The sequence below is a fragment of the Ceratotherium simum genome, chromosome 2 (assembly GCF_057802395.1).
Source record: "Ceratotherium simum simum isolate JZ-2026a chromosome 2, ASM5780239v1, whole genome shotgun sequence".
In the NCBI taxonomy this organism is placed as follows: Eukaryota; Metazoa; Chordata; class Mammalia; order Perissodactyla; family Rhinocerotidae; genus Ceratotherium; species Ceratotherium simum.
Window position 1 is genome coordinate 55,010,349 of NC_141901.1, and position 15,539 is coordinate 55,025,887.

The window sequence follows — 15,539 nt, forward strand, 5'->3', positions numbered from 1 at the left end:
CCTCGGCTAGGGCTACTCCCACGCCCAACCCCCAGAGCCTGGGGACCTAGTGAAAAGCAGGAGAGCAAAGGGCAGGGACTGGGACCTGGGTCGGCTGCAGCTGGACCGAGGCAGCTCATCCAGCACCTCCCCCAGACTGCCAGGGACATAAACCAGCACGGAAGCGAGCGGCACGCCCCCCTCCCCCATTTTCCCTTCTTGGGCTTTCAGACGCAGGGAGGAAGGCATAAGAGCCAAAGAAGTTTGGGGAAAGAACCAAGTGTCTCTGAGATAAAGGTGTGTACATGTGGGAGGCAGGGACAAGGGGCTCCGCCAGGATGAACAGTCACTACCTTTCTCTGCCGCACAGGCTTCGCTATGTGGAAAGGCTGGTGATCCCTACCCTTGAGCCACATATTAAGGCACTTAATTGCACTCCAGTCTGTAGTGCTCTTAATTGTTACTAGTATATAAGTAAGGGTTGCCCAAGTCATCAAAATACTAGCTTCTTGAGAGCAAAAGACTGATAAGTTAGGCAATAAATGGTTAATAGCTACAGCATCAGTACCAGGAAGGAAAGTAAAAGACGGGCGTGCTTCAGAAGACAGAGACAAACTAAAGGGGGTGGGGCTATCACCACAACCAACAGAAAACAAGCCTCTGCATCTACTTGTCCTCCGGAATAACAAAAACACACACACTAGAATGGGGCAAAAATAATAAAAGTATATAAAAAAATTTTAAACATATATCAGATTTCCAAATGTCTCTCTTAAAAATGAGGCAGCAGGCCCAAAATAGAGTCATCAGTGCCCCAGGACAGCAAACCAAGACTTATATGCAGTTTCGACTCCTCCTAGAAATGTGACCTTTAAAACAAGTCAATGTGAAATTTCCTGATTACCACTAGTGAGGTAATCTGCATGATAAAACCGCTGCCATTTCCTTCCCCCAAAAAACAAGACCTGGCCTGAACCAATTCTTTTCTTTTGCTAATAATTTCTGTGCCCCACCCTCCTCTCTATAAAAACCTTCCATTTTGTACAAGTCCTTGGAGTGCCATTCTATTTGCTGGAGGGGATGTTACCCGATTCACGAATCGTTTAATAAAGTCAATTAGATCTTCAAATTGACTGGCTTGAATTTTGTGTTTTAACATATCAAAGGTAGTGTTGTTCTCCAGATTAATTCCTTGTAGGAGGCCACACACTCAATCTAACCTAGTGTGAGGAATGTCCAGAACTCAGCTCATGCTCCAGCTGGGCTACCCTTTTGCCTTTCCCCAGCTAACAACCAACTAACGCCAGGAATAACAGGCTTTAGCAACAGGAAATGCAAAGGCAGTGCGAACCAAAACTATAGGGTGGGATGGAGAAAGGGGAGGTGGGGGAGGCACATTATGTCTTAGGGTTGATTACGCAAACTAGAGGAAAAAACTAGGAAAGTAGCCAAAGATTTTACTTTTTTTCTTTCCCAATTACACGATGAAGCCTGATATTAGTACAGAGAGTGAACTCCTCAAAGTTGCTTTGTTACTTACCATTTCAAAAAACCTACTTACTATCCATTGAACCCAAACTGAATGTCTGGCTCCATTCTAGTCAGCAAATCTAAGTACACATTATTCTTAGATACATAACCTCCTCTTTCTGGTTAGGCCTATCTCTTGGATGTTCTCAAAACATACACAAACAGCTGTGAAAAGTAAAAACTTGGGTAAAAATGTGATGTTATGTGGCCTTGGTTACAATGGAACCTCACTAAACCAGTTTCATCTGGAAAAATACACTTTACATGGAGTTGTAATTGTTTTTTTCACACATGGCTGTCTAGGTGTCTAGAATGGTCTTCCTTCCCACCTTTCCAGCTCAGGCCTCATTTCCTTGAAGCCTTCCCCATCTGCACTTATAAGAATTTGATTTTAAAGTAAGGTTGATTTTAGTATAGGTCCAAATAGCACTGAAGGCAATCTGAAAGTTAACTTTGGCCAGTGATGGTACTGGAATAAACTTATAGGCTCCCACGATAACTACTATAGAGATTAAAAGCTCTGTATTTTCTTAATTGTCATTACTCCAGTTACTTGGTTTCTACAATTTGGCATTTGAATGTTCTCTAACTTTATTCCAACTAGACTGTACTCCCTAAAGCAAGCAGAAACAGCCACTAAACTGAAATGCTGAAATTGGTTAGTCTACCATAGACCAGAGAGGCTGTGGCTGGTACAGTGGATCCTCATTATTGGCAGATTATGTAAGTGCAAATTCACCTACTCACTAAAATTTCTAACCCCCATATCAATACTCGCAGTACTTTTGCAGTCAATCATGGACATGTGCAGAGGGGCAAAAGAATTTGAGTTGTCCAATGTGCACGTTTCCAGCTGAAGTGGAACAGGTATGTTCTGCCTTCTTGTTTCAGTTCATATTATAAACAAATGTCCTTTTCGTGGTCACATTTTTTGCATTTTTGTGTTTGTTGCTGATTTCACTGCCTAAAACGGCCTATGTACTGCTGTCTAGTGTTCCTAAGCACAAGGCAGCTGTGATGTGCCTTACAGAGAAAATTTTATGTTAGATAAGCTTTATTCAGGCATGAGTTATAGCGCTGTTGACCATGACTTCAATGTTAATGAACAACGTATATTAAATAAGGTGAGTTAAATAGAAACACACATAAAACAAGATTATGTATTGTTCAGTTGACAAAAATGTTGTGACCAGAAGCTCACAGGAACCTTACCCTGTAATTCTCCTTGGAGCAATGTTTCAGTATTTGCTAATTCACTGTTCACTGGCAACTTGACAGAAAATAAAACTACAGTGAACAATGAGAGTCAACTGTATATATTTTTATACATAACAGAATGCTTTCTGGTACTGATAAATAAATGAAAAGCAATAGGATATACTGGAGTATATGAGGAAGCCATTTGGTGTAAAACTAATTCAGCCAGACCTTGCTTTTCCAAAAGGGCCTGACATGGCCTGTTGAGCATGCAGTGTACATCTGCTTTAAACATTTACTATGTCCCAAAGACGAGAATGATGCCCTTAAAGATAGGGATGTAATGTCCCCCCATATCGGCATTCTTTAAGGATAAGCACCTCTTCCTGGAAACTAAGGATTAATTACCAACCTGCTATGCTCACCTTGTGACCACTGACCTGCTGTGCCAGCTAAGCATCTTGTGACAAGTAGTAAAAGAGATCTTCCCGTCATATGTATGCTTTGTTCCAAGATGGTATATAACCACCCTGTACACCCCACTTCTTTAGCGCCATTCCTTCCTTGGGGAAGGAAGGCCCTGGGCTATAGTCCTCAAACTTTGCTCATAGTAAACTCATTTGATTTATAGATTGACCACGGATTATTTGCATCAACAAAACTTTGAATTTGAGGGGGTGTGAAATTGGTTTCTGCCCTCAGAGGATTTAGATCTACCCTGTCTTTTTATATATACTTGGTCTGTTCAAGGGAGAATTTTAGTTAGTTTATCTTATGAGACCATCCAGGTTTGTTCTAGATTAACCAATCTTCTTTTCTTTCTTTGATTTCCCAAGTAGAAGGTAGCTTGGTAGTTCTATATAAAATTATAAATTCATAAATTGGCATTCAGGTATGTATCATTCTTTTGTGAGTTTGGAGAGAATGTGCCAAAGTTTGCCAAGTATCCTATGAACCTAGATGAGTCCAGCATCAAAGTTCTAGATTATAAAACAGAGAACAGGCACTGAAACTAGGCAACTAAGAGGAGCACAACCACCCACCATCAAATGAAACAAATAGTCTTCAGCAGTATAATTTCAAACCCAAACATATAAGTGAGGCCTCATAGAAAACTCCTTTCCATCTGGCTGGGAAACCTTTGCCCTAGGATACCACAGGCTGATTTCAGCACTGTGATAAAATAAGACACAATTCAAGCAAATATTCTACTGAAGGAGGTTAAGGAAGTCAGGAAGTCTCTGCAGGACTTGGCGAGGAGGGTTGACTTCCTCTCAATTAATACAAGTAACCAAGGGCTTTAGATGGCCAAGAGATTAAGAGTTTTTACAAAAATTTGTATGGGCTAAGGAAATTGATGGGATAGGCTGGAGGCAGGCTGACGGAGTTAATAAATTAAAGGAAAAGGCAAGAATGTTTGGATCTGTTTGTACTACAAGTACAGAGTGTAGTATAGCTGAATGTGCCTCAAAAAGGTGGGAATTTGAACTGGCCTTGGATGGAGGCGAAGCACTGAAACTCCTCTAGTTCTCTGTTGGGAACCAGGATAAAAGCCTTTCCCACATGTCTGTAGTTAAGTCAGACTTGTATGGAATGAAGGCAGCAGAGTTAAGTCAATGTGAAATATTACCCAAGTTCAGGGTACAGGGATTCTTTCATTTCTACTCCTGCCCAGTGACTACAACCATACTTGGGCCTTGCTTTCTGAATAACAGGTAGAGAAGATAACTATATTTTTCTTTTTGACAGAAATGGAAAACCCAAAACAAAACCTTTGAACCACCAGTAGCCTCTGAGTGAAGAGCAGTATGATCCACTGCTCAAACTAAAAACAAAAAAAAAAAGACCTGTTCTTTGCAAGTCTTTGGATATTTACAGAAGCTGTAATAGTTGAAGGTAGGAACCAATTTCAGAAACCCTGAATATTCTCATCAAATAAGAGCAAATACAGTTCTACATCTTACCTTGAGAACAAGGGCTAAAGGGATGGATCAAAGAGGAGAGACTCAGACAATTTAAGAACAAAACAGGTATATTTCTATTGGACTAACTGATACAGAGGATAGTGTGGTATGGATGGATAGTATGAATGACAAATAATACAAATATATTTTATTTGAAATAAACAAAATGCTTACACAGCTCAACGGATCACTTGGAAACAAACTCTTGCTTGACTGTATTACTGAGCAAAAACAAAGCTTGAAGCACAAACACCCTTCTTTTTTGACATGTATTTGGAGATAGGTGGGAAGACACTACTCGGTTTTTAAAAAACTGACCTTCCCTTAAGGCCTGGTCATAGAAGTGTAAACAATGTAAATGAATCCACCATTACCAGTTGTCATATCAAATCTATGTCACCTGTGTATTCTGATATCACACATATACCTGCCAATATACCTGGGAAGGGTTGCTATATCACAGTTACATTTGAGTTCTTGGCAGGCAGGACTGAGGAAGAGCAATTTGGAACAAGTTTTACATCCTATTTAGAACAAATCACTAGTATTCCCTTAAATAACAGGTTACAATAGAAAGATACTGCCCGGAAGCTATCCTTTTCACTTTGGTTCATTTTTAGTTTTTGTTTGTGACTTACATAGTTGTTTGACTCATTTGCTTATAGTACAATCCTGCCACAAAATATTAAAGCACAAGATACCTATTATTCCTTCAACATCTGCATTTTTCAAGTTTTATACTCTATTACACCTCTAGTTATGTCAGCAGTTCTTGAATATCAAAAAAATAACAATAAATGGGTAAAACTCTTCTAAAAATGCAGATGTCTGTAACTATAATGGTACTAGACGGGAAGGAGACAATGAGGGAACAGAAAAAGGCAAACACGTTCACGTGCAGGGAATGTGGTTCAAGTCTTTGGATTTAAAAACAACTTCCCCAGAGAAGCTGGCTATAATGGAACTTCCAGAAAACTTTCAGAAAACTTCCTTTGCCCCCCCAAAGGACCTGAAAAGCCCCAATCCAAACATTTGAAAACTACAGTTATGAGATGCTAGAAATGATGATCAAAGCAGTCAGAGGGAGAAGGATGAATGTGTCTTCCATTCAGCTATAGTTTGTAGCATAGCCTCTTTAGCTGTTGGTGGATCAGTAAAAACCACTGAAGTAGCAGAAGTGCTTAGAAGGATAGGGGTAGAAAAGTACTGAACATATTACCTGTCTCTACAGGGCTTCATGGCTAGGAAAATTTTCTAAACAGTAAAATGACTCCAGGATAGATCTGATCTCTCGCTCCATCATTAAACGTGGCAGAATTAAAAAAAAAAAAATTTACAAGTAGATATAGTGAAAACAGAAAATTACAAGGCAGAGAACACAAAAGAATCAAGACAATGCTATAGGTTTAACAGTATTCCATGAGGCTAGAAAACCTGTTAACTTTGAAAGCCCTAGCAAAATACCACTCTTGTTTATAAATCACTTATTTATCATATGACCACATGTTGAATCCTTTCTTTCCACGTACTGAAGAATCCTACATTCAGCCTTTAAGCATTCTGCATTTCTTTGCCAATCTTGTAGCTGAGTATCTTGTTCCAGTCGATTTTGGTGCGCGTAACTGGAAGCTGCCGGCGCAAGGCCTTGAATGTGGTGTCTGACATTGTTTGATAGTTTTCACTAATTGCTGTCTGCAATAGACAATTGAAGATAAGTTGTTTGAACAGAAATGTGATGGCTGTAAACAGGAAACTAAGTCTGTAGTTAAAGGACATGCTTCAGACCCCTAAGAAGGACACATAGGACATAATATTTCCAGTAAGCTCCTCTCCAAACTCTAAAGTGGGTTAAAAAGCCCACCTATATTATTTCTAAAACTAGGGCTCTAGTCCCTTCCAAGGTTGAAACCTTGATTGTAAGCAGAATACCAAGTTACAAGGTCTACAAAATCTCCACACTTAGTAACATTGAACAACACATATATTTATGTTAAAAAGACACAGGGAAGTCTAATAAAATATGTTAACAGCAAAATAATGAAGTACTAGATCTAGAAAAACTACTTCCAAATCTTCTTACCTGATACTCATTTTCTGCATGTTCTATGATTTTAATAAACTCCTTGGCAGTTTGGACTTCATTCTAATGAAGGGAGGAGGAGGCGAAAATATGAACTTTTTAAAACGTGTAAGCAGTAAGTGAATAAAAAGATAGTGAAAAGTCCATCTTAACTGTCACTTGCATAACAATTTATAGTTTTTTCAAGTGTTCCCATGCACATTACCTTCTTTGATTCTCACAACAACGCCGTGAAGTAGATCTGTTATTATCATCACTCCATTTTGGAGATGAGAAAACAGAATCCTCTCAAGTGACTTGACCAAAAATATACAGCTTTTGAATGATACAGATGGAATCTGAATCCAGGTCTTTGCCAAAAAAAACCCATGCTCTTTCCAATCTACCACAGTATGCCCAAAACACATTATTATGATGTCTTGACATTTTTATGCCTCTATCTCTAGTTTAAGATGATATAAACAATGCCCTCAGACATATCAGTCAAGTATGTTAAGCTCATATACGCCTTTACTTGCTACTTATGATGTTAAACCAACCAATCACATTTTGTTGTACATGATTCAGGTACAAAACAAACTAAATCTCTCTCTTCCTTTCACCATTAAGTACAATAGAATTAAGAGGGTAAGATTTAATATCTAGAGCAGCAGTCCCAAGATTCTTTCAAATAGTCAAAACTATTTTCTACTTTCATAATAATACTAAGACAAAGTTACTTGCCTTTTTCACTCTTGCTCTCATGTGTGTACAATGCAGTTTCGTAGAAGCTACATGATATGTGATGACTTCTTCACTTTGAGAGCTAATGGAATGTGTGCAGCACATACGAGCGTCCAGTTGTCTTTTATTAAGTCAGACATTATTCAATTTGTGAAAAAGTAAATCAATGCCATTCTTTTCACTAATTTTTTTTTTTGGTTTGAAAAATATAGTTGTTTTTCATGAAAATGTTATTTAGGTTAACAAGTAATGGGTTTGTTATTGTTATTTTTTTAATTAATAAATATTTTTGATATTTCTCAGTTTTAATTTCTAATGTAAATATTGATAGATATAACACACCTAAAGAAAAGCTATTTGAGGGTGTTCAATAACTCCTAGGAATATAAAGAAGTACTAAGAATGCAAGAAAAATTATGTCCTTTCTTTCCTTTTTTTAAAATTTTATTTCTTTTTGTGAGGAAGATCAGCCCTGAGCTAACATCCATGCCAATCCTCCTCTTTTTGCTGAGGAAAACTGGCCCTGGGCGAATATCTGTACCCATCTTCCTCTACTTTATATGGGATGCCGCCACAGCATGGCCTGACAAGCAGCACATCGGTGCACGCCTGGGATCCACACCCGGGCCGTCAGCAGCGGAGCACGCGCATTTAACCACTACGCCACGGGGTCAGCCCATGTCCCTTCTTTCTAAGTATAGAACACAATACTTTTTGACTGAATACTCCTAAAGATGTTCAGTTGTTCTAATGATATGAATGTAGGTCCACAGGATTTAGCTTGGCAAACTTTCCTGCCTCCTGGTATTTAGTGATTGAAGATAGTGCTGTTTTTGAGTAAATCTCACAATTGAGAAAGAGAGAAAGAAGGCAGTTTAAGCTCTCTAAAGCCATTACCACTATTCTGAGTCAGACTGTGAACTAATATAGCTGGTTGGTTATAAACTCTTATAAACTGCCAAAATCAAAGCATTGAAAACAAAGTGAATTTCTAGCGGCAGAATCAGTATACTCAGGAGCAAAACTAATTTTTTAGGGCCGGCCCGGTGGCTTAGCGGTTGGGTGCATGCGCTCCGCTGCTGGTGGCCCAGGTTCGGATCCCCCGTGTGCACCGAGGCATCACTTCCCCGGCCATGCTGAGACCGCGTCGCACATACAGCAACTAGAAGGATGTGCAGCTATGATATACAACTATCTACTGGGGCTTTGGGGGGAAAAAAATAAATAAAATCTTTAAAAAAAAAACAAAAACTAATTTTTTATTTTTTTTTCATTTAATTTTTTTTTGTGAGGAAGATCAGCCCTGAGCTAACATCTATTGCCAACCCTCCTCTTTTAGCTGAGGAAGATTGGCCCTGGGCTAACATCTGTGCCTATCTTCCTCTACTTTATATGGGATGCTCCCACAGCATGGTTTGACAAGCGGTGCGTTGATGCACGCCCGGATCCGAACCCGTGAACCCCAGGCCACTGAAGCGGAGCACACACATTTAACCGCTGCGCCACCAGGCTGGCCCTCAAAACTAATTTTTTAAAGAAAAACAAGACACAAGTGAGACAAACATTAAATATTCCACACTTACCGAAACAGTTACTGAATCCTGTACATCTTTATGGCTAACCAACTGAACATTGCCATCTTCATAATAGTGAACCTGTGTGAGACAATGTTTGAGCAAGTTTATGTGTAGTTCACATAGAAATCTATTGCTTAGGCCACAAATCCACGCCTTGAGCCATCCCCAATCTTTACCAACTCTGAACGAATAATTAATATGACCAATGTTAATTTACAATGGTGGTTAAAATTCGCAGAACACTTAAAATTTAAAAATTCTCTCTTTCCTTAGCAGGGAAAACTAAATTATTAGTTAAGTTCAACAAACATTTATTATGTGCTTATTGCATTTCAGGCACTATGTCAGGCAGTGTGGAAACAAGGATCTTAAACAAGATTCCATTTTTTAAAAATTATTTATTTACTTATTTATTTTGTGAGGAAGATCAGCCCTGAGCTAACATCCGTGCCCATCTTCCTCCACTTTATGTGGGACGCTGCCATAGCATGGCCTGACAAGCGATGTGTCAGTGCGCACTCGGGATCCGAACCCAGGCCGCCAGCAGTGGAGTGCATGCACTTAACTGCTATGCCATGGGGCCGGCCCCAAGATTCCACTCTTAACAGTATGAAAATAATTAAAATCATTGAACATTAGTATGTCTCTGTGAAAACCAAAGAATTTTAATGAATCTTAGTCCCTTACACATCTCTCCATATACACTATCATCAATATTGATAAGTAGATCTGACTAGGTGCAGGAAAAGCTTAATGGAGGGTTACAGACAGGATTGAAAAACAAATATTCTACTGGCAAATTAGACTACAAAAATAAGTAAGACAAAAGCAGTTCTGAGGATATAAGGTAAAGTAGGGTGCTACAATTATGGAAACAATTAGCAAGGAGGGGTACAAAAGAGACAGACTAACCAACAAACCACACATAAGGCTCAGAAATTTTTGGCAACTTACGAGACAGGTTCAGTCACCTTAACATGGCTACAAACTGGTCATATAGAACAGGAGAGTATCCTTTTGTTAAGTGCATTTGAACGGGGTCTCGAAAATAGGAGCTGTCACCTAAGTGGACAAGGTAAAGAAGGGTATCTAGCAAGGGGATGAAATAAAAACACAAGAGAAGGGAGCACAACTGGTTTAGTTTAGGGAAGAAGAACTCACTGCAGATGAGTATGTGTGGAAGGGAGTGTGGCAGGAGGACATTGCTATGAAGTAAGCTGGAGAAAGACTGTGAAAAGCAAACTGCCTTATAAACCATGTTAAGAATTCAGACTTTTTCCTATTATAGGTGATGGGGACTCAGGGAAAAGGAATGTTTTAGAAAGACTACACTTGTGTTATGAAGAAACATAAGGGAGCTGAAATTGAGGGCATAAAGCTAGAACAGCAGTCCAGGTAATGCCTATTTCCTTTATCTAGTCCATACTACCAGGAAATATTTGAACAAAAAGGAATATTTTTAGAGATAGGGCAGAAAAGGAGAAGGAAGGAGCAATAACTTGTACCACTACAGCTATTATTTATTGAGTCCTTACTATTTGTTAGGCACTATGCAAACATTTTACTGATTACTTATATTATCTCGTTTAACCTTTATAAAAACTCTGAGATAGGGACTATTATTAATCCTATTTTACAGATGAGAAAACTGAGGCTTGAGGCAGTTTAATAATTTACCCATGTTCATATATCTAATAGGAGAAGGAGCTAGGATCTGAAATTAGGTCAAATTCCTAAACTAAAACCTTACTCAAAATGCATAATACCTCTCAATGCTATGTTTTGTCAAAAAGTTAGAAATTCCCTGATCCAGGCAGAAGTAAAGCATCTCATGAGGGACTTCTACTCTCCTAAGATATCATCAGAAGGGGGTAAAAACAGCCAAGCTTCACCTAGGCAGAAACCATGATCCTAATAGCAAAAAAAGGACTTACCTGGGCAAAATAAACCCACTACTTGGCTTGTTTAAGGGATAAAAATTGGTGTCTTCCTTAACGGGGACAAATAGCTGGCTCTGTCCAGATGAGCAAGAGAAGCCAGACTTTCTATACCCTCTCCAAACCTTAAATTTCATCTTTGGCTTTCTAAAAGAGGTTAAAGAGGGCCGGCCCTGTGGCTTGGTGGTTAAGTGCGTGCGCTGCGATGCTGGTGGCCCGGGTTCGGATCCCGGGTGCGCATCGAGGCACCACTTCTCCGTTCATCCTGAGGCCGAGTCCCGCATACAGCAACTAGAAGGATGTGCAGCTACGACATACAACTATCCACTGGGGCTTTGGGGGGAAAAATAAGATAAATAAAATCTTTAAAAGAGGTTAAAGAGGAAAACACAATTTAACAATACACTGGAAAACTAGGGAGTTGATAAATGCCTGTGATACTTACATGCAAAAATCAGAACAGCAAAGATATGGGCAAAAAAGACTGGGCTAAATAATGATGACATACCACGGCTAAAATTCCAATAGACAAAGACAAAGATATTCAAAACACAGGTGGGTCACACTCAAACACTAGTTTCTTTTTTCCTTTTTGTGAGGAAGATCAGCCCTGAGCTAACATCCGATGCCAATCCTCCTCTTTTTGCTGAGGAAGATTGGCCCTGGGCTAACATCCATGCCCATCTTCCTCTACTTTATATGGGACGTCGCCACAGCATGGCTTGACAAGCGGTGCATCGGTCCATGCTTGGGATCCAAACCTGTGAACCCTGGGCAGCCAAAGCTGAGCACGTGAACTTAACCACTATGCCACCGGGCCAGCCCCAGTTCTGTTAGTTTTTTAACTAAAAAACTGGAAGTCCAGAGGTTGAAAAGAACACTAGGAAGAGGAGTACAAATAACGTGGAGGATGTTAAAAAAATGGAGATCTGTCCAGAGAAGGAACAAGAACTTGTGTATTTGAAACATATCTCAGAACCCATGCAGGGCACATCTTTTTTGTCCAAGAATAAAGACTATGCAATTGATTTGAACTTCTATCATGTTTCTTAAGAACTAGAACATGGATAGGAATATAGGGTAAGGCCAGTAAGTCTTGCAGCTTATGAACTCAATTGAAAATTCTAAAAATATCTATTTCAGTATCTAACACATTAATGAGAACTTAAGCTTAAACTCTACCTGTTTCAAAACAAAACTTTCTTTGGGGGGGTGAGGAGGGATCAAACCATTTTACTGAGGGGCTTAGGGGAGGAGTCAAAGGGCTGAGAGGACAATGAGATCTGATATTCTTGGCTTGGCTGGGATCTCACCAGCCTCACAGTCGCCAAAAGCAACAAAACCTTTTCTAGGTCTCATTTGCTAATAAAAATTTCAAGATGACTACCATCAACATAAATCCTCAGAAACTGCTGCCTTCCCAGAACTACCCTTTTGCCTATAGAATAACCAAAGGGCTAAATATTTTAATGACTTTTCCAAATAATTCTCACTCTGATTATTAAAAGATATGTAAATGAAGTAAGCCTTTCCCTAAAACATGATCAGACAATCTGTGGTTAAAAGGTGATAAATAAGGTCTGGGTACTGGGCTCTGTTATAAAAGTCTTATCAGAAACTGTCACTCTTTGTGATGTGTACTCTTAATTTATAGGTTTGCACTGGCAAAGCTGAAACACAAATAACTATTTCCTTCTAGAAGGAAAATAAATTTACTTACATAAACTTATAGTAAACTGCCAGGTTAACGCTGACACGATAGTTACCAGAGGTCTAAAGCATTAGGCTACTCACAGATACGACTAACAGAAATAGAACAGTATTTATCCTAGGTTGGGCTCCCCCAGAAGCAGACCCAGAGATAAAGATTTTAGAAGCAGACCCAGAGATAAAGATTTGAGAGGAAGTAGTTTATTTGGGAGGTAATCTCAGGAAGTACTAGTAAGGACTGAGGAAGTGAGACACAGAAGGGAAGGAAGCGCTATGGGTGCATTAAAGATCAGGTTACAACTGTGGGCACTGGACTCTGAAGACTAAACAGAACATGCTTCCCAGTTGTCCCATGTGAGGGGTGAGGAAGCTGGCATATCTATCTACCAACTCTTGTATGACAATAAGGGCTGCTCCAGAGCTGTGAACTTAACACTTCCAGCTTGCCTCATCTGAGTTGGGCATGCTCCAGTGGCTAGGAAAGGGGCACAGGAAGAGTTGCAGCTACTTGTACAGCAGGAAGCTATGGGTACACATGAAGAGTGGGTACAGACATCTATTACATATGTTTTGATTAAATTATACCACTAAAAAAGGCAACTCTTGCTAATTGTTATTAAAGCAAGACTTACCACAATATAATAGAGGTACAACTAGGTACTGATCTTCTCAGTTAACAGTAACTGTTTACTCTGACCTTAAGAGTTAGTTAGGCTTAAACATTAAATCACCCTGAATTTTGAAAGACAAGCCTCTGCTAGAATATCAGAAGACTTCAGTCCAGATAGGGATCAAATGAGTTAATAAACTCTTTATTCACCTTTCTGTCTGTCCTAACACCAGCATTAGAAATCTACTCTGCTTGGTTATTTATATTCCACAACGTGATGATACTTGGCCATTCTCTCTAGTTTCTGTTTTAGTCATTTGATTTTAAAACCTTCTGTCATTACTGTAACAAAACAAACAACAAACCCACTCATGTAGCTCCCTTCAGAGCCAGGACTTGTTTTATATACAGTCATGCGCTGCATAACAACATTTCAGTCAACGACGGACCGCATATACAGTGGTGGTCCCATAAGATTAGTATCATATAGCCTAGGTGTATAGTTGGCTATACCATCTGGGTTTGTGTAAGTACACTCTATGATGATCGTTCAACAATGACATTGCCTAACGATGCATTTCTCAGAACATATCCCCATTGTTAAGCAATGCATGGGGCTGCATATGCATATGTACACACTTACATGAAATAATATACGTGAAAGACCCTAAGTTACAGTAGCTGCTATATAGGCACTTCTTAATAATTATTTATTTTCTTCTTTCCTAGAACTAATGTTTGATAATTTCTGGAAAGATCTTAGGTTATCTTTGAAAGAGAAAAATAACAAGCAAGCAGTACACTCCACATCCTTTATCAACACAGAATAGCTCTCTCTGTTTAACTACTTTCCCAGGAAGGAGGTTATTTCTATTCACTACTATAGATCTCCCTTTGCATCTACATATAGTTGTTCCCTATTTCTAATACCAGAACAAATACCAACTTGCATGTTTCTTTTAAAGATATGACATTTTAACATGGCCTCTTAACATGCTGGGATCTCACCTGAATCTTAAGTACTCCAACCACCTGGGCTGTAGGTGGTGTGATAGTGAACTTCCACTCTGATCTCCAACGACCATTCCTATTAAAACATACACACACACATCACTGCAGAATTAGCAACAAGCATAAGAAAGAGGTGATTTCCCACTGAGGCAGAGAATTTAGGAAAGAGGGAAAAAAAGAAACAAGTCATATCCAGTTTGACAAATCTAAAGTTCTTTCCACTCAAATGTAAGTTTGTATCCAAGTGGCCTAATCATAAGCCTTTTCTAAGTTATTTTAACTTTCATTTTTCATTTTTTTAATATTGGAGCAGAAAATCATGCCTATTCTGTTCATGGGAGGCTCCTCCATAAACAGATGGATGGGCAGCTCAGTTATGCAATTAAATCAAGTATTATTACCCAAACCCAAGTAAAACTCAGACTTTCAACTGGATGCTTTATTAATCACTTATTCTCACTCAATATGAGTACTTTTTAAAAAGATAGATTATAAAATGTTAGAATTGGAAGAAATCTAAATGATCACGTCTAAATCCCTCATTTTGCAGATGGGGACTGAAGCCTCTAAGTTAAATAACTTATCCCAAGCTAGTCAGATTAAAAACCAAGTCTCAACTGTTGGTTTGGTTTCTTTCCAATGTAAATTAGATACAAATAGAAGAGAACATCACTCTCTTACCAGAAGTTTTTAGGCTGAAACTGGTGGCTTTCAATACATGCAATAATGGTCTGTTGCCCGTCTATAGTTTTAGCATAAACCTATTGTTAAAAAAAAAAAGTTAGACTCTGAAAACATATTTAATCTAAATGATAAACACTGTACAAAAGCAGCGTGTTAAATCCTTGGGGGACACAAAGAATCAGACAGGATGAGCTTACAACATGAGATATGAACACAAAGCAGAACATGTTAAGTTCTAGAGGAGACAGTGGTACAATTAATACACAGGGAAATACTGCTCCTGGTTTAGGGTACAAGGGAGATGGCCATTAGGCTGGGCCTTACAAGACAGATGAGATTCTGATAAGCAGAGACTGAGAATAAAGTGAGTAAACAGTTCAGGCAGGAAACCAGGGGTTTGTTCAGTGAAAGGCAATTAGTTCTATCAGGTTAGAGAGCATGTGTGAAGTGGACTTGTGGGAGACAATGGTAGAGGATGGGAGGATGGCAGATTTAGGTGATGTAGTAGTAGATGTAAGATGCTAAGTTTGGATTTTA

The 15,539-nt window shown here is 39.1% G+C and overlaps 1 protein-coding gene across 1 annotated transcript in view; it reads right to left on the bottom strand.

Annotated features, from left to right (window-relative positions):
• Positions 1 to 4,720: 4,720 nt before the first annotated feature.
• Positions 4,721 to 15,539, bottom strand: part of CAPZA1 (capping actin protein of muscle Z-line subunit alpha 1) — a 48,788-nt gene continuing 37,969 nt past the window's right edge. Inside the window, exons 6-10 of the mRNA XM_004420668.3 lie at positions 15,000 to 15,079; positions 14,316 to 14,394; positions 9,057 to 9,128; positions 6,751 to 6,813; positions 4,721 to 6,362 (exon numbers count right to left, since the gene is read on the bottom strand). Coding sequence (XP_004420725.1) covers positions 6,222 to 6,362; positions 6,751 to 6,813; positions 9,057 to 9,128; positions 14,316 to 14,394; positions 15,000 to 15,079 — 435 coding nt within the window. The 3' untranslated portion in view covers positions 4,721 to 6,221. The remainder of the gene's footprint in view (positions 6,363 to 6,750; positions 6,814 to 9,056; positions 9,129 to 14,315; positions 14,395 to 14,999; positions 15,080 to 15,539) is intronic.